The 23,407-nt window shown below is 49.2% G+C and overlaps 1 protein-coding gene across 2 annotated transcripts; it reads right to left on the bottom strand.

The window, feature by feature from the left end:
• Window positions 1-592: 592 nt before the first annotated feature.
• Window positions 593-22,992, bottom strand: VASH1 (vasohibin 1). 2 transcript variants are annotated; one of them, XM_048855582.2, is made up of 8 exons: window positions 22,196-22,992; window positions 21,512-22,042; window positions 13,514-13,602; window positions 12,275-12,331; window positions 10,320-10,394; window positions 8,784-9,165; window positions 8,091-8,203; window positions 593-7,464 (listed from the first exon to the last, which is right to left on the bottom strand). In XM_048855582.2, the coding sequence occupies exons 2-8, from the start codon at window positions 21,773-21,775 to the stop codon at window positions 7,392-7,394; spliced, it is 1,053 nt and encodes a 350-aa protein (XP_048711539.1). In that variant the 5' UTR covers window positions 21,776-22,042; window positions 22,196-22,992; the 3' UTR covers window positions 593-7,391. The 2 variants fall into 2 exon arrangements, with proteins under 2 accessions (XP_048711539.1, XP_048711538.1); XM_048855581.2 differs by having other exon boundaries at window positions 21,512-22,992.
• Window positions 22,993-23,407: the final 415 nt, after the last annotated feature.

The following is a 23,407-nucleotide window of genomic DNA, read 5'->3' as shown; positions in this document are numbered from 1 at the left end:
ACATACTAAAAGTTGGATCCTCCCTCATGGGGAAAGGACAGTTTTGCAGCTGCCTTTCCTTATTAGGCTACTCTGTGCTTTAAGAAAGAATCACAAGAGAGACCACACTGGTGAGGACATATGCTTCAGAGAGCTTGGACTGTAAGTTAGAACTCCAGGTTTGGTCAGTACCTGCTGCTCTTGTGAGGACAGCTGGCTGGATCATCTATCGAAGGTTGGTTCTGCTTCCAGGCCATGGCACCCTTTGGACCACCACATCATCTTGAAGTTTGCCTCAGCTTAATTAGCAGTATGAAGAGAGCCTGGCTGCTCAGCTCCTTTCCTCTGGTGCTAGGACGCCATGTATTTCATTCCTGCTCGCTGAGTGGGTTTTGGCTAGCATGGGCATATTGACCAACCCAGATGAATGAGGGGGACGGTGTAGGGTTCTTTCCCCTTCCCTGTGAAAGCCACCTGTATTTATTCTTTTTTGGTGTTTGAATAGGACACACATCCTTTCCAGAGAGCTAGCCTCACCATATAGCCAGACTAGAAGTTTAAATAGCACCTGGGCTCTGGTTTTACTGATCAGCAACAATGAAAACAGAGACAGTTTTCATTTTGTTCTCTGCACAAGGCAAGAGATGTGCAGATAGGAACTTTTATTTTCTCATGTGAAAGGAGGAGGAAATACTGATATGATACAAGTGCAGTTAAAACTAAATCTAGATACAGGTTCTGTGTTGACTATAGAAAAACAGACCCACAACTGGTTAATTACAAAAAAAGACACACTTGAAGCAGTCCATAAAGAAAGTCCTTCATTTCTTGGATAGTTCTGTGCAGTATCAGTGATAAAATGTAAATGGTTCTGTTGCACCATAGAGTAACAGAAACAGGATAAATACTGATGTGCATGGAAGGGACTATGCAAGTCCCACTAGCACCATCTCAGCCCTGACCTGGAGGGAAAACACTACTCTGCAGAGGTATAGGAGATTCAGTTGCCTTCTTGGCCTAAGCTGGTTTTCTCCTGAGCAGACAGTGTCTAGGCACCACCCTGAGGAAGAGTGGTTGTGATATGAACAAACATCTGTTAAGGAGACCAGCAAGCATTCTGAACCCCCCGAGGAGCACAGCTCAGCTGCATAAAGACAGACTCCACCTTGGTTTGGCAGAGCAGGAGCCAACCAAGAACTGCTGACCTGAGTTGGATCACAGGCTCCCTCCTATGCAGATTCTATACATTAGAGACAGGGCAGCAGTGCAAGACTATTAGAGCACATGGTGCTGTTTCAACGAAGCAGACTCACAAGTAAGACACAGAGGGAAAAAAGAGCATGCCCTGTTTACAGCCGTTCCCTGGATAGGTCAATCACAAGGAATAATGCCTAAAACAACTGGCCCAACTCAGTAGCAAGAGCCTCTGCAGTTGGATCAGGCCTACTACTTCCTATCTAGTCCAGACTTCTGCCCCTTAGCAATGTAGGATTCTTTTCTAGGCTGTGGTTTCTTGGCCTTTGTAAGTGACTATTTTAGGGACACTCATGTTCCAGTTTATACCACACCACATGTGAACCAGCCTTTCAGGTGACTTATGGGGTCAGAGTCTGGTTCAGGGTTTTAGCTGCAATACCATGGCAACATTCTTCACATAAAGCAGCTCTGGTAACAGCAACAAAGCAAATAACTTACCTCTCCTGCTACACACAAACTACATCCAAGACAAGGCTCTGGAGTCATCTACTGTAACTGTCAAGGTATAGAGTACACTAGAGAGATGTGCAGTACATATGAACTGGGTGTCACAAGGGGTAGGATAATCACACCTAAATACAAAGCATTACACATCCCCCAGCCGTGGCATACCATGAAATGCAGTAAGCCACTGCAGAGTGGTTTCAGAGCAACACTGGAGTCTCACAAGCCTAGACTATTGCACAGATGCTGATGGAGACCTGAGCCCACTTTTCAGCAGTCAGCCTGGTATATTTGTACCATGCCAGAGTACCCCAGGGCAGAACCCCTTGGTCTCTGTTCATTGCCTCATTTATTTTAAGACAGTTGTAGAATTAAATTGCTGAAGGGTGTGGAACAAGAGGCCGTGTCTACACCAGCACCACAGAAGTGTTAGGAAGAACTGTGTTTTGAACCCAGCATTCATATTTGAAAATGGTCTTGCTAACAGGAATTCAGTAAAGGCCCTCTCTCTGTAGCCCTGGTTAACCACATATAGCGGGATGGCCAAACTTACTAACCCTCCAAGCCACATAAGATAATCTTCAGAAGTTCAAGAGCCGCAAGACAAGCACACCCTGCCCTACAGGACAGCGCCTCCTGCGGCGCTGAAGCCCTGAGACCATCCTCCTCACAGGGCAGAAGGCTAGTAGGTGGAGAACGGGGGTGGGGGCATGGAGGGCGCCACAAGCCACAATTTGGTCACACCTGACATATACAATGCAGGTATGGTCTGGCTCATGTATGGAGGAACTTCCTCCCCCCAGGTTTCAGACTTGCATGGACTAGGGAGTATATAAGGAGGAGAGCCTGAAAAAGTGGGATTTAAACACATAATAAAAACATCACTGGTGATGTTTTTATAAGACCTTATTAAAAGGACTCCAAGCTAATACTAGACAAAATCCTCTGCCCTGGACTCCACTTGGTTCATGTTTTACTCTGGAAACATTAAGGATTATCGATTGATCCAGGCCCATTGCCTTCATTCATTCCTAACAACTTTAAACTCACTTTCTTACAGAGGTTTGGGATACAGTGAAAGGACCAACATTACCCTTAAGCTACAACACAGTCCCATCTTTCGGTCTAACAGTCAGGCTACTACTCTTGGGGCTGGAGGAAACAGACCAGGGCGAGCAGCATGGGCAGAGGAGAGAAAGACAGCATTACTACTTAACTGGTGAATTAAGGTTATTAAGCTATATGCCCAGGGTTTCTCATGGCTGGACTGCACCGATTGCTTCCTGGGGCAAAAACTATGTCCTGCTCTCGGCTACAGTGGACTCTGAGGTGGCAGGGAAGGTGGGATTTATTCTGAACTAGAATCATAGAATATCAGGGTTGGAAGGGACCCCAGAAGGTCATCTAGTCCAACCCCCTGCTCGAAGCAGGACCAATTCCCAGTTAAATCATCCCAGCCAGGGCTTTGTCAAGCCTGACCTTAAAAACCTCTAAGGAAGGAGATTCTACCACCTCCCTAGGTAACGCATTCCAGTGTTTCACCACCCTCTTAGTGAAAAAGCTTTTCCTAATATCCAATCTAAACCTCCCCCACTGCAACTTGAGACCATTACTCCTCGTTCTGTCATCTGCTACCACTGAGAACAGTCTAGAGCCATCCTCTTTGGAACCCCCTTTCAGGCAGTTGAAAGCAGCTATCAAATCCCCCCTCATTCTTCTCTTCTGCAGGCTAAACAATCCCAGCTCCCTCAGCCTCTCCTCATAACTCATGTGTTCCAGACCCCTAATCATTTTTGTTGCCCTTCGCTGGACTCTCTCCAATTTATCCACATCCTTCTTGTAGTGTGGGGCCCAAAACTGGACACAGTACTCCAGATGAGGCCTCACCAATGTCGAATAGAGGGGCTCCTGTCTTGCTATATTCACCATTACAGAGTGGAGAGAAAGAGCAAGAGCAAAAAAGTGGAGGGGAAAAAAATGATCAGGTCATTACCAATCTCCTGGCACTACCCCAGAGTAGAGATATAGGAGCACTAAGAAGTGGTGGTTCCAAATCCAACACGCAGGCAGCACCAGAACAACAGTGCAAGAGGCCTCAAGTAGTCCTCAACTAGGGTTACTCCCCTGAACTGGCTTATGGAAGATACAGCCACAGTCTGATGAGTTCACTCACCCTTTTCCAAGGGAGGGGCTTGACTCCTGCTGTGATCCTCTATGATCTGCGGTATGATTCCAGCTTTTGTGGCTTGGACCATCCAGGAGACCACCACAAACTGGTACACTGCTGCACCCAGTAAAGGCACCTCTGTCTTGCAGAACAGTCCTTTGGGGAACGTGTGTAGATAGTATTCTCTCTCTTCTCCTATCACTGTTCCCAGGAGAGGACTAGGGATGCGGAATTTAACACGGGATTTTTGTAACTGGTATAGGATATTTTTCCGTTCAGCCTGGGGGTTTGTCCCCAATGGCCCAGCCTTAGAATAGCAGCTATTGCCACATGCAGGAAGCTGCTGATGGCACCTATCACTTACTAGAGGAATAAGGAAGGGGGGCAATTACTGCTGAGATACAAGGAGCACAGCTGTCAAAGTATTTAGACCATATGCACTGTGGATCTGCATAGGAACAAACCAATGCAACATCTACTCTTTTATCAGTGTTGAAAAGTGGACAGTAACAGATGCTTCAGAAGAATTTAAACACTCCTAATGCATTTAATTATGCAGCTACACCTTGAAAGAAGATATTCATGTCTGGCACCAGCTGGTGAATACACTGAAGGATGAGGAGTAAGAGACCTTGAAAAATATCTACCTGCCACTCATTTTTTAAAATGTATACTTAATTTTCTGTACTACTGGCTTCAGTTACAATCTACATGAACAAGCCACATAGCTTGAATTACAGGGTGGCACAAAACATTTTGTTTCATCCATTCTGTACTGATGATCTTTTAGTGTCACTGAGCTTGCCCTTGCCCTGCTTCTGCAAAAGAATCATTAGCATGCAGCCGACTTCTCAACTGCACAATTCTCTCATTCTTCTCCTATCCATCTACAGAGAATCAACGGTGGGATCCATGAAGGGACTTCCTACTCTGAGTGTCACAGTGCCTAACTTTTAGGCATCTTAAAAAAAAAAAAAAAAAAAAAACCACAGGTATACCACTGTGATATACAAAGCCAAGTTAGGCACCTAGGCTCCTATACAATGAATGGGGAGAAACAGGGGCCCCAGAATGCAATCCACAAGAGCCAACATGCTAGACTGGGAGCCACTTAAGCTAGAGGTGTGTGGTTAGCCTCATCTCTCTCAGAGATCGGTACCCAGCTCTGCTTAGTGATCCACAAATGGGAACCAGCCGCCTGGAGTCAGACAGCTTAGGCCCCAAGTCATTTCTTGAGGAAATGAGTTAAGCACCTGCCATGCTCCACACAAAATAGCAAGAGCTGGAGCCCCTATCTATGTCAACATGCCTCAGGCTTGACCCACTCACCCCTTGCTTCCCACCTCCCTCTCTGAATCAACTCAGCCATGAGCTGCAGTACCCCTGGTATGCCAAGTTTTGGGCCCCACACGCATATCTACCAATGCTCCTCAGTTCTGACATGCAGCATGTGGACCGCTTAGCTGTGCCTCTCCTTTGAATGGAAATTTGTGGGCTGCCAAGGCTTTAGTCAGGTGGAGGGCTTGCTGGAGAATGGTAATCATTAACATAATTAGTGTTAAGTACACTGTGTCAAACAAACCGGAGGAGGACAGGCACACAGCTATGCTCCCTGCTCCTAGGACAGACAGACCTCTGCAATCAAAATGGACCAGACTGAACAGTTTGGAGAAATGGGATACCCTGGAACAGTGATTCCCCAAAGACATTTCAATCTTGATTGGGCTGTTACCCTAGGTTTAACTTGGGCATGAGCCTCTGGGTTGGACTCGGTATGGCAGCACAACTCATCTATTTCTGCCCCTCTTGCCCAGCCTGCGCATGGGTTGCTCCAAAACCTCTACAGATGAAGGGAAGGAAGCATGGAGTGGTAGACCAATGCATGAAAGGGTTGGGAGTTATTACCCTACAGCAACAGTGCAGCACGCCACCTGATTTCAATCTGAGAAACATTTCCCCACTCTACCTGCAATAGCATTTATTTCCTGAAAACAGCCTCAGGGGTACCACATGGGATTTGCTGTGGCGGTGCCCTGCGTGTTCCTAGAGGCAGTAGGCCTCACTTTTAGAGGCACTCCAGCAGGCATTGGCCAGCTGCGGATGTGGACAAGGAGTGGGGGCGAACAGGGCAACATGACCACAAAACACCATCTTATTTTGCTTAAGGATTTGCCAGCACACTGACCCCTCGAGCAGAGCACTGCACAGGAGCTTGTACCCTTCTGTTTTAAGGCTGGTTCCCAAAATTCCACTGTGGCTCTGAGCATCCAGGAAAAGTAGCCCTTCCTCAAAGGGTGAGATGGAGCCAGACTCTATAACGGGGAAGTGCAAGGCGTCAGAATAGTAGCTTCATACACACAAGAGCTAAAGTGGGAATTGGATGTGGTAGTGACTTGAACATTCCAGGGTTAAGCAAGTGGCCAGGATGGGAAGGAAGGAAGGCCCCCGCCCCCGGCCACGAGACTAACGCTACAACCCAGCAAGGAAAAATTGAAGTTCTTTCCTTTCTGAAGAGAAAGATGCTTGTGAAGGCTACTCATGTGCAGAGTCACTTGCTTCCTGGTGGAGTTTGCATCTCAGTGGCCAAAGCTTTTCCCACAGCTTCCAGTGACCGCCACTGAGACGGAAGTAGGGGAGGCAGAGTTTCCAACTATCGTACTAGCTAAGCACCCATCCCCACAGATGGAGCTGTCCAGCTGCCTGTTTCCACATTACGACAGCCTGGGCATTTCCTGAACAGCCTGCCATGAAGGGAAGCATCCACAGCACCTCACAGGAAAGGAGACACATACTCATCCCCCATAGAGTCAATGAGCCATAGTGGGATACCCTGCAGACCAGACAGAATGTTAGAGTGGTGGATTCACTGCATATGAGGCCCTCAACTCCACTGACAGGTTGCATTTTCATTAGTGAGGCAAGTATTAATTATTTCAGGGCTTATTCTTCTTCCCTACAGGCACAGGGGATGGGGAAGGTGATTGTGCATTTCACTCCCTCCCTCCCCAACAAGAGCGACAGTAGCAAAATACACAGAAGTTACAAAACCAAAAATCCTTCCTCTACCAGAGGCAGGGGCCTTTCCATTCCAAGACCTTCCCCTCCTTCAAGCCCAGGGGCTTTGTGCTGGCTTAAGACCTTCAGCATAGAAGAGGCACTGTGGATAAAATGCCCCATCTGTCGTCTTTGTCAGCCCAAAGGATTCCATGCAAAGCATGAGCTCTGCTTGGCCTCACTCGCTCAACCCCTCACCACGTCACAACAGGAGCCTTCCCAAGCACCCTGCAGCACCTTCCCATCAACTGGCAGTTCTGTTCTCTTAAAAACGTGTTTTGTTGAATTAAAAAGTGCTCTTCCCGAGAAGACAGGCAGGTGACTTGTCTGATCCCCAGGATACAGCTCTGGGATAGGCTTGATAGAAGTACCTTGGAAGATCAGCCCTCCACTTCCCCTTCCCCATGTTGAGCTTGCTACAAGTGGATCCTGGTCTCAAGTGTGGCCAGTGAAGAGTTGATGGAGCCAGGCACACCAGGTGTGCCTCTCTTCATACCCGGATTTGATACCCATTGAGGTCTGGCATGGCTTTGGATTCGGCAGGCTTCTTCTCACCAGACAGCCTGCGAAGAAAGAGGGAAGTAGATATTCAGAGGCATTCTCAATTTCTCCTCTGACAGGGTAACCTGTCAGATTGAGAGGTGCCAACATGAGAAGAGGAGTTTCATCCCTGTTACCAGATCCCATACAGCTAGAGTAGCAGGGGTGGCAGCTCTTCTTCACCCTGCTAACTCCCATAAGAGGATGGAATACAGAGTGGGAAGCCCAGCAGCTCCACTTGAGATACCTTCCTGGAAAGATAGACTTGGAGTAGGCCTGAAAGCAGCCTCAAAGGCACACCAGTTCTCACTGACCAATGATGGAGGTTCAGACGTCTCTTTTGGGGGTCATGTGTGACCCATCACACATTAGGCATTAGATGGGGTGACCTTCCTCTACCTGCAGCCCGCCCCTAATTCCAGCTATAGTTTGAAAGTGGGAAGGCAGCAACTCACATTGGAGAAAGCAGTGACAGAGCTGAAAGGGAGAGACCCACCAATGCAGCTGAGAGACATCTCCACAGTTATGGACCGTGCCAAGAGAGTTCTCAGAAATCTACTTTATCCAAGGGTGCGAGGGGATGCAGGGGAAATCCTATAGCACGGCTAAGAAAGATCCTCCAACCAAGCCATCCACCAACCCCACTTACCGCCTCTCCCCACGGCTGTTGCGGCGCTGTGGACTGGACTGGCCCCGCTGTGGGGAGGACACATCTTTCTTCCTATCCTTTGTGGGAGATGGTGGCCCTGTTCCTTTGCCAATCTGCAGAAGGAAAACAACAGGATAAGAGAGAAGCCAGGGCTAGCAGTGGCTGGAGAACATAAAGCCCAAGGTACTCCATTGTCTGGGAAGGGGTGACAGTGAGATGAAGAAAATCAAAAGGAAAAAAAGAAAAGGCAGTGGTGAGCATTATGTAGCTCTTCTGTACTGTACCCCACCTTTAGAGAGTGTCAAGCACACCCATGCACGCAAAACTTCTGAGCAAGTATGTATCTTGGTTCATCTGTCCAGTGACCAGCAGGCATACCTGAAGGCACAGGATTCATATTCCCAGGTCTTGCCCAAGATACCCTCATACACAGCATCTACACCTGCCAAGTGGAGAGGGGTCTGCACCCCACTGGAGCCAGGGTCTGCAGAAAAGGAGAGGAGAATCCTTACCCCCTCCCTCCACCTCCCTGCCTTCCCCCATCCGCACCCCAACCCAGCAGGATCTGTACCTCCCAGCATACTAGCACCAGGATCCATTTAAACTCCAAGGCTTTGGCACCAAGTACAAAGTTCACACCTGCAGCCTTCAAGAGCAGCAGGCTAGTCTCCCCAGCACCTCCCAGCTTCTCACCTTTAGCCTCATGTCCCGGGCATGTCTCTCAAGCTCCTTGCGGAAGTCCTCACGGCCCAGCTTTTCCACATCCAGAATGGAGTGCTTCCACTCAATCTGCTCCACACTGTGTGGGTCATGGGACACACAATGGCCCAACTTCACCTTTTTGAGGACGTGCCAGCAGCGGTGGTATGCCTCCTCGTAGTTGAAGATCAGCTCGCTCAGTGTGCGGAAGGTGGGCGCCTTGTACATGAGCTCCTCACGCCGGCTGATGCCCAGTGCCCCATAGCGACCCCCAAAGTTCACCCCCAGCACAATGTGGCGGAAGTAGTTCCCTGAGAAGTGAGTTTTGAAGCTGATGGGGAAACGCTCCAGTGTGGGCATGTTGTTGGTGAGGTAACTGGCAACATCACCCCATTCAGGAAACAACTGGTGATGCCAAGAAAAGGAGTAAGACTCTTCCTCCCCATCCCCCAGAACATCTCAGTCAGCCTAGACTGGAAAGCAGATTCACTGCTGAAGACAAGTACTTGATTGACAGCCCTGGAGACCAAATCCCCAGAGCAGGTATAGCTCCAGCCCCGCACAAGACAAGTCTACCCTGTCCTGGGATCAGAGGGATGCTCAGTCCTCACCTTCTCCAACAAGGCTGCCCACAAAGGGAAGACAGTTATAATGGCAGTTTTGTAGTGTGTACACCTGTCCTGCTAGGAGCTGGGAGGACCAGAGCCACCATCTCATTTCACACAGAGGCAACTAGGCAAGTTAGTTAAATTGACCATCACTATCAGCCTAGGAGGGATTGGACCTGGTGCCCTACAGGTAAAATGTAACCCATTCTTCTGAGCCATCGAGATCCCCAGACTGGCATCTCATAAAAGCACTGCATTTGAAGACAACTAACTTTCCAAAACGCAAAGACCAATTAACCTAGCTTTCAAATGCTTCCCCATCACTGAGGGAACTCCAATAAATAAATAAACGTGGCCCCAGTTGGACTCAGCCTGGCAGGTCCCAGAGGAGATGTGTTTCCCAGGACGTGTGTACACGGAGGTGCTAGCTCAAGTCTGCATATAAAAAGCAAGGATTATGCAAGGGAGAGTGACAGGTTCCCTTCCATATCTGCCTGCAATGTGGAGAAAGTGCAAGGTGACATAGTGAGTGAAACATCCCCACTATTCAACAGTGTTTCTGACTTGAAGCTATTTCCTTCCTGTTTAATCCCCACATCCTTCGCCTCTCCCTCCCCCAGTTATGTCCAAAAGGAATAAACACTCAATCCTAAAGCGGGGAAGAGAAGTGACCCTGAAGAATTAACTCCACTACTCGGGTTCTCTGCTTGGACCCTTGCAATGCTCCAGCAGCATAAGAGGGGCATAAGAGAGCAGGGGGAGTAGAGCTCTGAGCGGATACAAAGTTTGTATCCGCATCCAATCCATGATCCACAGATATCTGAGTCTGATATAAAGTGGATATCCCCAGATTTGCAGGGTTCTACAGGGGGAGAACACATTAGGATGGGCACACATGCATGTTTCTAAGAGGAAAGGATACATTCCCAGGATCACAGCTTCCAGGCATTTGATTGGCAGGGCCTCTTTGGTCATTTCTTTGGCCAGGTCCATCAGCCTGTTAGACAGCACAAGCAGGAGAGACAGAGGAGGAGAATTAAAGGGTTTGCATTGGGTGGGGCTGGTGAATTCAGTCGCTGGGCAGCATATATGCAGGGCAGGTTGCAAGGAGAGAGGAAGGCTGTTAAGGCAGATGGGAAAGGAGAAAACCCTTTAGGAATAAATAAAATTCAAACTCAGTATTTTGGCATTCCCCTCCAATACTGCTGCTGTGGAGTTTCCCCTCACTGAGCCAAACAGGATCTACCCTCTATGCCAGACACTACTCTCAGCAAGTCTGGAGTAATTCCCTTTCATCTCAATGCAGTCCCTCTGGATTTCTACCCATCCGACCAAGATGAGACACCTCAGGCAGAAGGCCAAGTTCCAGAGACACTTGCTTTCCCACATCTGAGGGCAGGGAAGGGGCCTGCAGCAGATTCTGCCCTGGCTACATCATAAGATGTTTGGAATGCCCAAATATCCACCCATACCTGATGGCTTGGGCCAGCAGTATTAATGTTGGCACAATGGTTTGGTTAGCAGACTAAGAGGTCCCTAACTGTACATGTGGAACCCAGGTGCACGAAGATGATTGCCTCCACCCTGTGTACATGCCTGAGGGTTTACAATGCACAGCAGTCTGGGGGTGTCCACCACCACCTCCTCCTTCCTTCCTCAAACATTTCTTTGTTCTTTATAAAGTTTTGGGTTTTTTTTGGTGACTGAAAAAGGGTCTAGCAAGTCCACATTCTGCACAGCTAGAATTGCAGCGACATTTGGCCTTTGGAGAGCTTGTTTAAGGCAGGACTTTGTTTTACTTTACACAAAATCTCCCAGAAGCCCATGATCTAGATCAGGGGTCTCAAACATGTGGCCCGTGAACTGCATACGGCCTGTGGGGTTCTTTCGTGCGGCCCACCAAGCTCCCTGTGCCCCCACCCCCGCCCCTCTGTCTACCTCCAGGCCAGGGGTAGGCAAATTACAGCCTGTGGGCCGAATCCGACCATGGGATCGCCCCCCGCGTAGCACGCAGAACCATGTCCCTGCAGTCCTGGGGCGGGGGAGGGCAGCAGAGGACTCCATGCATTGCTCTCACTTCCGAGAGCCACCAACCGCAGCTCCCATTGGCCGGAAACGGGTAACAGCAGCCAATGGGAGCTTCAGGGGAGGTACCTGAAAGAGAGCAACACGGAGCCCTCTGCCCCCCCCCACACACACACACAGGGACCTGGTTCTGGCTGCTTCCTGGAGCGGGGCCAGGGCAAGCAGGCAGGGAGCCTGACCTGGCCCCGGTGCACGCTGCTGCCACCCTGGAGCTGCTCTAGGTAAGCGGCGCTGGGCCGGAGCCCGCACCCCAACTCCCTGCCCTGAGCCCCCTGCTGCACCCCAACTCCCTGCCCTGAGCCCCCTGCACCCCCTGGGGGCGCAGGGAGGAGGTGGAGTTGGGGTGGGGACTTCAGGGAAGGGGTTGGAATGGGGGCAGGGAAAGGGTGGGAAGAGGCGGGGCCTGGGGCAGCGAGGTGGGGGTGTCAGTGATGCGACCTTAGGGCCAATGCACTAGTCTTCCTGTGGCCCTTGTAGTCATTTGAGTTTGAGACCCCTGATCTAGATTATAAATTAGATGTGCTCAGAGACTGGGCACCTCTGAGTAACAGATAAGTTTACTGACCCTTGGCAACAAATCCGGCCCTCATGCTTGAATAAGGCTAAATTATGGCTCTGACCAGCTGCACCCTGAGCAGAGTCCAACCCCCTCAGGAAGGGCAGAACTGTGACAGTGAACAAAATCCCCAGAGTCCAGCCTGTACTCTCGGCCAGACTCAGTACAGGAGTAGCAGAGGTGGCAAGTTCCCCAAACAGGAAGGCAGGAGCGTGAGAAAGGCTGACAGCACTTACCCGGTCAGAGGTCTGCTCTTCTTAATTTCAAAGAACTGCGTCCCAGTATGATTGTACCTGGAGAAAAAAGGTTAAGGGGCCATGCAGACTGGAAGAGAGAGCTGAGAAGACAGAGTTGCCCACATACAGCAATCTGCCTGGATGAAGCTCTTTGTACTATCAAGGTATCAGTTACCATTCTCACAGGGATCTCAGGATCCAGCAAGTAAAATACCAGCAAATAGAAAGTAAGCGTTTCCATTTGGCTATTCCTCCCACTTGCATTCTTTGGCCTGGGGGAGGAAGGAAACAGAGTGGCAATCTATTTCCCTCCCTATTTCTGCTGACAGCACATTTTCTGGTCAGCCTCCTCTCCAGCAGCACAGGCTCCCAGACCCGAATAGGGTTGAAATGAGTCCTCTTTTGCTGCTGCCTGCAGGGGATCATGACCAGTCTAAATGATGCCAAAACTACCTTGCTTTCATGCTGGCTGGGATCTGTCCCCAAAACAACCCCAGGATTAGCAAAAAAGGTGCTGGCAGACTCCATTCCCACCTAGAGTCAGCTCCATATCCCACCAGCAAGATAAAAATGCACTTGTGTTGCACATGCCCTCATCCACACTCCAATCCAGCACACAGAGCACGAGGATATGTAGGAGTCCTGTTCCCAGGCCATGAACATACAGGCAGCTATAAATGGCTGGGAGTTGGTCATCCACCTGACTCTCAAAAGCAGGAGGGACCATCATGTTCTGGCCACCTACAGAGAAGAAAGCACCCTGTAAAATGACTCAGCATGAAGCTCAAGTTCCCCATCACCAGCACACCCAATCTTGGCAGGGGAGATTAGCATTTTCTAATCCCAGGTTTTAATCTGTCCCAGGCCCTCCCTGCAGGGCTAGGCAAGCGCAGCAACTACAAGGACCTTCAATTAGGATGTTTTAAAAGGAACAAGCACTTGAATTCAAGGTGTCTGGCTGAAGGAGAACCTACCACACATTAGCTTGGCCCTGCTGACACACATGCTGCTGGGACAAAGGGGTTAACCACAGGAGACACAATTGGGCAGGATTAGAATAAAACAGCAAAACCACTCACTGTCACAACTTCAGTTTCCTGCTTTTAGGGAACAAGTTTCATTTCCCCTTCTGGCTGAAGCAGAGTCAGCTGTTCTCTTATGGTCAGCTACTGGAAGGTCTCCTTGCTTCCCCTTCCTGGATCATCATTCCTTGGTGTCTGTGATAATAGTAAAGGATACTGAAGCTCCTTGATGTAGCGCTGTATGGCTTCCAGACGCTCAGGGATGGGGGTGGACGGCTGGAGCGCAGGCACACTCGGTGTGGGAATCTGAACAGGGGGAAAGCAGAGTGAGTCAGAGAGCAGACGTCGCCTGAACCTGCTAGGCCCTTTGCTGAATGCACTGGCACATCACCATAGGAATTGCATTCCTCTGTAACCCAAGGAGCTAATCCCTTTTTGCTGTCCACCCGAGATATTCTTTGAGTGGACAGTCATATTCTTTGAGTGGACAGTCACTTCATTCTTCTAGCCTCAAGTTGACAAACTGGAGGGGATTCAGAGAAGAGTGACACAAAGTTATCGGGGAGATGGAAAGACTGTTTTTTAAAATGAAAAACTAAAAGAAAGTCTGTAGAATTTAGTTAAGTGACAACCAAGGAGGAACACAAAATAGTCTACAAACATCTAAAGAGCATAAATACAAAGGAGGAAGAGGAGCTCAGGACGGTACATGGGTCTAAGATGGAGGCATGGAATGAAAATGTAGCCAAGTTCAGTAAGAATTCTACAACAGCAAGAAATATCAGGGCATGGAACAGACTCACAAGGGAAGGGGTGAAAGCCCCACCTGTTGGCACTGTGAAAACTAGAAACGAATTGGGAATGAATTTGTATTGGCAGGGAGATGGACTGGAAAAGGCAATAGGGTTTTTCCATCTCGAACTTCTATGACTTTCAATTACACAACTGTGGATATAACCCAGACTATTGCCTTGAATCTGCAGTCTTGGCCTCTATAGTCCATCCAAACCATCCTTTCTGTTTACTCGGAAGTCAACATCTGCAGCTTTGACAGCTGCTAAGAGTTATCCTAAGAAAGGAGAAGGGTCCTGTCTGCCCAGCCAAAACAAAAAGACAGGGCTGGACTCACAAAAAGGGCCAAGGAGACACTCGGTCAATGAAAGAATGGAAAAACAGATTTGGTGCGACTATGATAGAGAGAATTTCATGGCACAACTTCCCCAAGCCTACTGAGGAAAGTTAATGCCTTCTGCGCGTGGATCCAACACCAAAGCCCCAACTCTCAGTGTGGTTTGGTCAGTTCCATCCTTAGGGAACATGCGGTCACCCACCCCTTGTATAACAACATTAATTGGAGACAGAGCCCTCCCTCTGGTCCTTTCATTGTATTTGGTGGTGTCTGCCTATTTAGGCTGTAAGCGTCTCAGGGGAGAGGCTGTTTTGTTCAACTCCAAGCACAGCAGTATTTACACAACAGCAGGCAGCTGTAAGAAGTTCTAGGTCTTGATTTTCTCTTGTGTATTTTGATCTTTCTTATTGTCTTGTCTTAAGATTTTCCCCATAAGTCAGTTTGATGAAGATGCATTTTGTGACCGGTGCCCATTTCCCAGCACCTCTCAGGGAGACAAGCTGTGACTAGACATAAGAACCAACAAAGTGTGCCAGCTGTTGTCTCCAGTAACCTTTGTAAGCAAATACCTCACTGCAGTCCCTTGCTGGGAATGTGCAGATACGAGAGCTCCTTCTATTCCAACCTCTCTCAGCAGGAAGCACTGCAAGGGAGGGGAAGGAGATACACAAGATCCCCAACAGTTTGAGCTCTTATCCCCAGGGGAACAGGAAGCCCGCTAGACTCTAGAGAATGATGCAGGGAATTCGGCAGTCTCTGAAACTAATGCACGCTAAATTGGTTTAGAAGCTAGGAGTTAACATACTGAGTCACAGGAAATTACTCCCAAGCAGAACCAATGAAAGTGGTAAAACCAGGGCAGGCTCAGCATTTAGCCTTAATTCATTTCTTCAGTGGGTGACCTTTGTGCAGAGACAAACAGCTAAAATTAACTCCCTGGGTTCCAGTTAGATACACCATTACCAGCACAAATTACTGGTTCCTTTTAGTTACTCCTCTCTGCTGCTGGAAACCACTCCTCGCTGTCAGATCCCCTTTCCCTCTGGGGAACACGCAATACCCTGAGACAGTGTAATGGAAACCATTTCACTGGGAGACTAGTTAATGTAGAAGCGGCACCTTAAGTAATTAAGCTGTGCTCTGGCTCTCAGATCTGGCCATGAAGCCCAGACTGGGCTATGGTTTCCTTGGCAGCAGGTCTCCAGTATGTTTGCCTGGGGAAAAGGTGGGGAGAAGTGAGAGAAGAGATAAGGAATCTGTCCCTCTCATCCCTGTGCTGAATGGAGGAGTGATAACACTTTGGCCTTCTCCAGCATCCTCCATCCACAGGTTTCAAAGAGTACAAACAGGTATCTTCACAGTCCTCAAGGAGGTGGATGGAAATTTATTTTAAACACAGAAGGGAACGTAGAGGTGGATTACCTTACCCATAGTCACCAGCAATTTGGTGGGATAGCAACACAGGTTTCCTGGGGCCTGCTGCTCCAGTCACTGGAAAGCATGCCCCTGCAAGGCTGGCTGCCTTACCCATTCTTGTCTTCCCTTACTTGTATGGCTGGGTTACATCCCAGCACTCCCAGACTTGTAAACCCTTGGATATTGCACTGAACTCCTGCCTGACACAGCTGAGTCCCAACCCCATCTTCGGAACGGAGCCTGGTGAAGATCTGAGATTTCCAAGCTTAAAATGAGCCAAGCAGAATGAAAGCAAACCAGCTGGAAGAGGCGCACAAACAGAGCTCCTCCTCCCTCAGGGAGGAAGCGTTTGATAATGTAACTTAAAAAAAACAAGCTGTCTCTCTCAAAGTACTTATGTGGTCCTGTCATCGTAGTAGTAGAGCTCTAGTTGCTCAGATGCTGCTGCTGCCGCCGCCAACGGAGTACTGATATTATTCAGACAGCAGATGGATACATTAACCCCCCCACCCCATAACTAAAGCTCAAGCATGCACATCACAGCCTGTCATTCATGTATGTTAAAAATCCAGCTTCTTTTGTGGGGGTCCCCACCGCCATCACTGACCAGCTGCAAATCTGCTTGTTTCCACCTTTATATCTCTGCCATTTAGAATGCAAAACCTTTACAAATGCATAGACAGATGTGCTCCCTGCCTTCGTGCCATACCACCCATGGAGCCACTGATACAACATCAGCTCTGCAGACAGACACCACCACCTCTTCTACCAAAAGCAGCAAGGCCAGCAACTGCCAACAGTGCTATCATCAGGTCAGCCTTTGGAAGCTGAGGGCAACTGAATGGAGTGGCACTAATGCCCATTTCCTCTGGAATAACTGGACAGCCAGTGGGTTATTCTGAAAGGCTGTCCTGCCCTACAGAGTGAGGGAAGGTAGGAAGGATATGCTAAAACGCAGGACAATCCAACAGGTAGGAAAGTGCACTGGAAGTCAAGAGATCTGGGCCCTTGTCCTAGCTCTGCCTCTGACCTGCTGTGAACACCTTGGGCAAGTCACTTCAGCTCTGTGCTGTAACGTGATGCTTCTTGGTGGCACCCAGGGTTGTGAGACACCTCACTAGCACTGCCATTAGCGTGAGAAAGCTTTGTCTGCACCTGCTGCGGGTCGGCTCCCCAACACCACTGGCCAGGGGCAACACAAGCACTCTGCTTTAGGCCTATGTAGCCCACCCACTACAGGTTAGCAATAGGCACGCTCCAATCCCAGCACCCCACAAACATCTCCCTGGAGTGTCCAGCCCCGATCTATTGGGCACTCGCAGTATGCACAGATTTGTTGGCTCTAGAGAAACAGTACATCACAGCTTACCAGTTCCACCTCAGATCACTGCTCTGCTTAACACACAGCATTTAGATAAATTTATTTACACACCAGCATAGATATTTAAGTAATAGCAAGTATTGGAAACAAATGGTTACATATAAAATTAAATCATAACACATTCTAGAACATCGACTTAAAACGAGATACTCATGTCTTGTTGAGCAATGCTCACCCAAAGTCCAAACAGCCTTTTACAGCTGTTTGGCTGTGATCCCTCTTCGAGGAGACCAACACTGTGAGCTTGTCTCCTACATGAAGGATCCAGTGTGTTACTTTGCTTCCCAAGATATACAGGTCCCATCCTTTGTCTTCATTCATAAACAGGACACCCACCATGCAGTTTTGTTTTTTCTTGTAGATCTTGCAAACTTTCTACTGGCATCTGGCTCAGCGTGCAATAGACCTCCATCGTGACGTGGACAATACGCATATGACCAGACTCAGAGATAAACATCTGTTGCCTTGGATGTGTTCCTTTCAGACAGGAGGGTATGTCACCTCCTGGTGACCTGCCTTACTTTCAAGTCCTCAAGAACATCATTTTCAGTACAGATACATAACCTGTTAAATATTATCCGTACATACATTTTATGGTGACTGGTGGGCTCTTGGCTCTCAGAGACCTCACACGCCACCCATAGGTGAACTATTATGCATATATGTGACCCTGGGGATCCTCACAAACCCTATGCATCTCCTCTGCCTGTTGCCACCAAAAGGTCACTGTGTCAACACTCATTAATTCCCCCATCTGTAAAATGGGGATAATTATACTTCATTTCCTTCATAAAGCACTTTGAGATATACAGATAGAGAGCTATGAAAGCGTTATTAACTAATGAGTTCTGAGGCCTCACTCACACTGCCACAGCAGCCCAAATGGGATAAACAATAGACTTCTAAGGGAAGTAAGAGATGTTTCAGCACTTCTCTCAACACTGCCTACAATGGAAGGGCTAGGAGAAGCAAGGTCACAGAGATGGTGCCCTGTTGGGACGTCCACATCACAATGCTCAGCTAAGATCACCTAATGCTCACCTCAAATCAAACTGCAAGCAAATTACTAAGGTTACTTTGTGGGAAATGCCATTGATCTACTGCAGCTAGAGGAGTCTTGCTTCCTGGCTTGAAGAGGGCCCTGTCACCAGAAAAGTCACAAAAATGCTGTCACAAACCCTTTTCACTACTACTTCATTTCACTCCACTTGGGATAGCAAAACTGGACTAGTTCATTTCTCTTTCCATTTCTCTACCAGTTCAGCTCTCCAACTAGGATCAAAAAGGGCCCTGGCATGCAGGTGACAGTCTGGCAGAACCCTGGGAAACAGCAGCATGAAGGAAGAGTTTGGGAAACCTCCTAGAGACATTGCCAGACTACTTACCAGGATGTGCAGCACCGGTGAGCAGGAGACAACTCTGCTCTCTGTATTTTGCATTGGGTCATAATGCTGGACGGCGGCGGAAAAGTTCATGTTAACATGGCAGGGGAGGCTCAACAGGAGCCAACATCTAGAGATTTATATGGATAATGAGATTATCTACAAATTAAGGACTCACAAGCTTCCCAGAAATTTGTGCCTGCTTCAGGGCTCAAACTAAATGCAAACTGACAGGGGTTATTAGGAAACTTTCCATTGGCAGGTTATTCCTTTCGTGCCCCCTATACTTTCATCCATGTATCTACAGGATTCATACAGGAACAGTATGGCATCCTGCCACTGCCATCTTGTGATCTAGAATCTCAGCTTTTTTTTTTTTTTAAAAAATAAAGTCTCTCAGGCAGAGATGCCTGCCTGAGTCTGCTAAGAGCCCGAAACAAGAGCTATGAGAGAGAACTGCTCTTTTCATCTCACTGAGGAGTTAACTCAGATAAATGATCAACATTGGGTAAGTGTCACTGTTAACTAGGTCACTACTGATCAAGTCATGTAGGATAGGAAAAGGGAAATCATTATGAAAATCTACACAGCCTACGGTGAGTCACAGCTCATTTATTTGACAGTGTAACACCATTTCCTCCCTCCCCCAATCAGGGAGCCAAGCCTAGCAGAGCTCAGCATGCCACTATGGGAGAGATAAGCCCAAGAAGATCACATGATGATGTTTTTAACACCTGTACAACATACCGTAGCCTGGTCTAAACTGGGGGGAGGGGATATCGATCTAAGTTACACAACTTCAGCTATGTGAATAACGTAGCTGAAGTCAAAGTACTTAGATCTACTTACCGCAGTGTCTTCACTGCGGTAAGTCGACTGCTGATGCTCCTCTGTCGACTCCACCTGTGCCTCTTGCTCTGGTGGAGTACCGGAGTCGATGGGAGAGCACTCGGCGGTCGATTTATCGCATCTTCACCAGCCACGATAAATCGACTCCTGCTGGATCGATTGCTCCGGAGGTAAGTGTAGACATGCCCTGTGATTACATCTCATTGTAGTGTCTCAAGGGGTGGAGCTTATTTTGTTGGCAGAGCTTGGAACAGTACCACTGTTTTCCCCAATTCAACCCCTAAGCATCTTGTACTGACCCTCATCCAAAACAGGATTTTAGATTAGCTAGGCCACTGGGCTGATCCTGCTATAGCAACTCCTGCATCCCACCCAAGGCCCATTTAGCCTCAGGAACCTAATGGGCATCAGCCTCTCACAGGAGCCAGCCCTGCAGAGTACACTTACAAAATATATTTCCCCCTGGAATATATTATTGCCAGGATTCTAAACCGTTGCATCAGTTCTTCAAAGAAAGAAAATAGACCCGCTTCTGTGTATTTCAATACAAATGGTGCTCAGAGACACGGAAACATCGGTACAGGCAAGGGTGGGCTCTTCTCATTCCCTTGCCCCAATCCTTCCTACCACATTCACTCCTCTGTATTCCCTGTAAGCTGCTGAGACTGATGAGCAGTGAGCCCAGATGGCAGAATGTGTTCTGCACCAGCCTCACTGAATACAGTGCACAAACCGGGCTACTACACAATGGTGCTGCAGGTACCAAAAATAGATGCTCGGCTAAGTTTTGGCCAAAGAAACACCCTCAGTGCTGAAGAGACACAGAAGAGAAACAAGGGTTGGAGTAAGTCTCATGATTCATACAGGGGACTGGACCCCTGAATTCCAATGTTTCCTTACTGGCTCTGCCACAGACTTGCTGTGAGAGCCTAGGCAAGTCACTTAATCTTCTTTGACTCAGTTGTCTCTATTTGTAAAAATGGGAATAAAGATATCTATTTCAAAGGACAGTTATGAGACAGTGAATATTTGCAAAGCACTTTCAATCTGAGGATCTAAATATACCTTAGAATTACCACCAGAAGCCATGCATATACAAAAATGGCAACATCTACAAAGACTCACGAGGCTCACACGCAAAGGACTCAATACAGCATCAAGATTAAGTTGCATGATCTTGGGTTCCCCTTTTCATAGGATTCTCAGCAGTAGGGCCAGAAAAGCTGTGAGATCATCTAGTCTGATTCCTTGTTGGCAACAAATTCTACAAGTGCTCTCTAATTTGCTTTTAACTCCTCTGTCAGAGCCACCTTCATAGGCAGGCACCATTCCAGTGCAAAAATTCCCCTTGTTGTGGGGAAGACTGTCCCTCATGACCAACGTAAGTATTTCCTTTTATAGCCTATAGCTTGTTCCTGGTTATAATTACTCAACTCCCACTCCTCCAGCTTTCCCCATCTCAAGTATTTAACCAGTCATAAATCCCAGCTTTACTCTCCTTTTCTCCAAGATGCACATATTAAGTTTCCTTATCCACCAAACAGGTCCCATCGCCTTGTACTTTTAGCAGGTTGCCCTTCTGGATTATTTTTAATTACAATCTTTTAAGAACAAAGTGTCCAGATCAAAACACAACGCTCCAGAATACAGCTGGAGCACTGTCACCCCCTCTTTCAGGCCAGGCAGGCTGCCTCAGAAGCTAAATCCCAATTCTGTACTTTGTCTCAGAATCCTGGCTTTTCCCCATTTGGCTAAGGTTACTGGACATGTGGCTTTTTGCATCAACACAAGCAGTATCAGAGCAATTAAATGGGAAAATTCTATTAAATCAAAGCCCAAATCCCAAACAGCACAGGACAGAGACTCTCCCTCTGATATGGAATCCCGATACTTTACACCCTTATGACTGTTTCTGTTGAGTGAAACCCCCACTTCAGGATTATTGATCTGAATTTCCATGTTATATAACACAATCCCAGCTTCTCTACCATTCTCTGAGTGGACTGTCTAAAGCCATGTCATTTGATTTATTATATCAGTTCTTTCAGGACTTCTCACCTTGGGTAGGTCTGTGGCTCCTCGAATCCTTTGAGCCACCATTTCTCCCTCAGGGTGGATCTTGGCCACGTGTCTCCACATTCTCTCCCAAGTGGGCTCATCAATGGGTAGCCCTCCTCGGTTCACAAAGAAAGGAACTCCACCGTCTCGCAGATCTTCATCACCATCATCTTCCTGCTCCTCCTCTCTCTGAGTTGCCTCTTTGCTGGTCTCACAGCGCTTGGTGGCAGCAGCGCCACTACCCCCCGTTTTCCCCCCCGGCATCCCAGTCTGCACTTCGGAAATTGGTGGCTTACAACACTATGCCCACCACCCCCCTCAGCCTGCCAGAGAAAGAGCAGCATATGGCAGGCTGAGTGCAGAGGCCCTTTAAGGAAAAAAGGGTGTGGCTCATTCACAGAAGAACAGTGCAATATCAAGGTATATTTTACCCAACAGGAGGTTGTTTCCTCAGGTCAAACCAGAAGGAAGAGTCAAGGCAGGGCACCGGTGAAGCAAGCGAAGTGGCCTGGAGACGTACCTTAGATTAGGCTTAAAAAAAAAAAAAAAAAAAAAGAAGTCACCCTTGATCAAGCAGGCAGAACTGGACAGGCGCAGAACAATGAAAAGGTCCAGTTATAAAACGGCAGGGGCTATATATTCAGATCAGGCCACCAAAAATAAAAAAAGACAGGCTCCACTGACCTAGCAGGAGATTGCCGGTTACAATCAGTAGCAGCAGATCGATGAAGTATTACACCCAGGCAGAGCTACGGGGCAGGGGCAGAGCACAGCTGACTGTCCACAGGCTCATAGCACCTCAAAGCTTAACCCGCTAGAGACGCTGCCTGCCAGACACCGGAGAAACTGCAGCTACGCTAGACAATAAGACCATTAGACCCAAACAAAAGCAAATGGCCACAAAATAAGGCAATCAGACCGCTAGGCTTTGTTGGTTCCAGGAGCGAGCCGGCCCAGGGGCAGTTCAGGATACCCGCCTCAAATGCCATCTCCGCTTTCAGTCCAAGCTCCTGCCTGCTCCGGGTGGGGGCTGCTGAGCTCAGGAGGGGTCACAATGCACCAGGGGCAGGCGGCCAGGGCTCCAGCCCCCCTGCCGTGGGAAGAGGAAGCTGCTGCCAGCTGCTGGAGCCGGAGAGCAGAGGAAGCGCAGTCCTGGGGGTGGCTGTTGGTGAGCTCGCCGGGCAGGAGGCTGCAGAGACCGGGGGACAGGAGACAAAGGCGCGGCGGCCCCTGGCTGCCGCTGCGAGGAGAACCGGCTGGGCAGTGGGCTGCGGCGGCTGCTACACGCGGAGTAACAAAGCCCCTGTCCCCGGCCGGACTGGCTGCTGGCCGAGGCTGTCCCCGGACCGCTGATACCGCGCCGGGAGCCCAGGCGGCAGCTCCGCGCCGGCTGCCCGAGCCGCGCGCGCTGGGATCACACGCCCGGGGGCTACAGCAAGCGCCGCTGCCGGCTCGGCTCGGCTCCCCGCCCGGAGCCAGAGAGACGCTCCCCGCGCATGCGCCCCTCCCCCAGCCAGCCCTGCCCTGTTAAAGGGACAAGAGAGCCCCCAGCGGGCAGCCTGGGCCTCTCGGGCTCAGGGAGGGGCTGGCAGGCTGGGAGGTAGGAAAGGGGGAGTCTCCCCCCCAGCCCTGCCTGGAGCCTCCCCTGGTCCCCCGCCTGCCACGCCCCCGCACGCCATCCCCCCGGCCCCAGAGCGCCCGCCCCTGAGCGTCCCTCGCTTGTCTGCGCTGCCGCCTGAGGCTACGACAGCACAAGAGCCGTGCCCTGGGCAGGCTGAGGCAGCTGGCTGCTGCCGCAGTTGCTCCACCGCGAGGGGGGGGGGAAACGACACAGACACACACACATTGGCAGCCCTCCCCTCCTCCGGCATCCGCCGGGAGACACCTGGAGCGGCC

This window comes from Caretta caretta, chromosome 6, assembly GCF_965140235.1.
Source record: "Caretta caretta isolate rCarCar2 chromosome 6, rCarCar1.hap1, whole genome shotgun sequence".
Classification (NCBI taxonomy): domain Eukaryota; kingdom Metazoa; phylum Chordata; order Testudines; family Cheloniidae; genus Caretta; species Caretta caretta.
The sequence above is the reverse complement of the archived record's forward strand: the minus strand, read 5'-3'. Positions and strand labels throughout refer to the sequence as shown.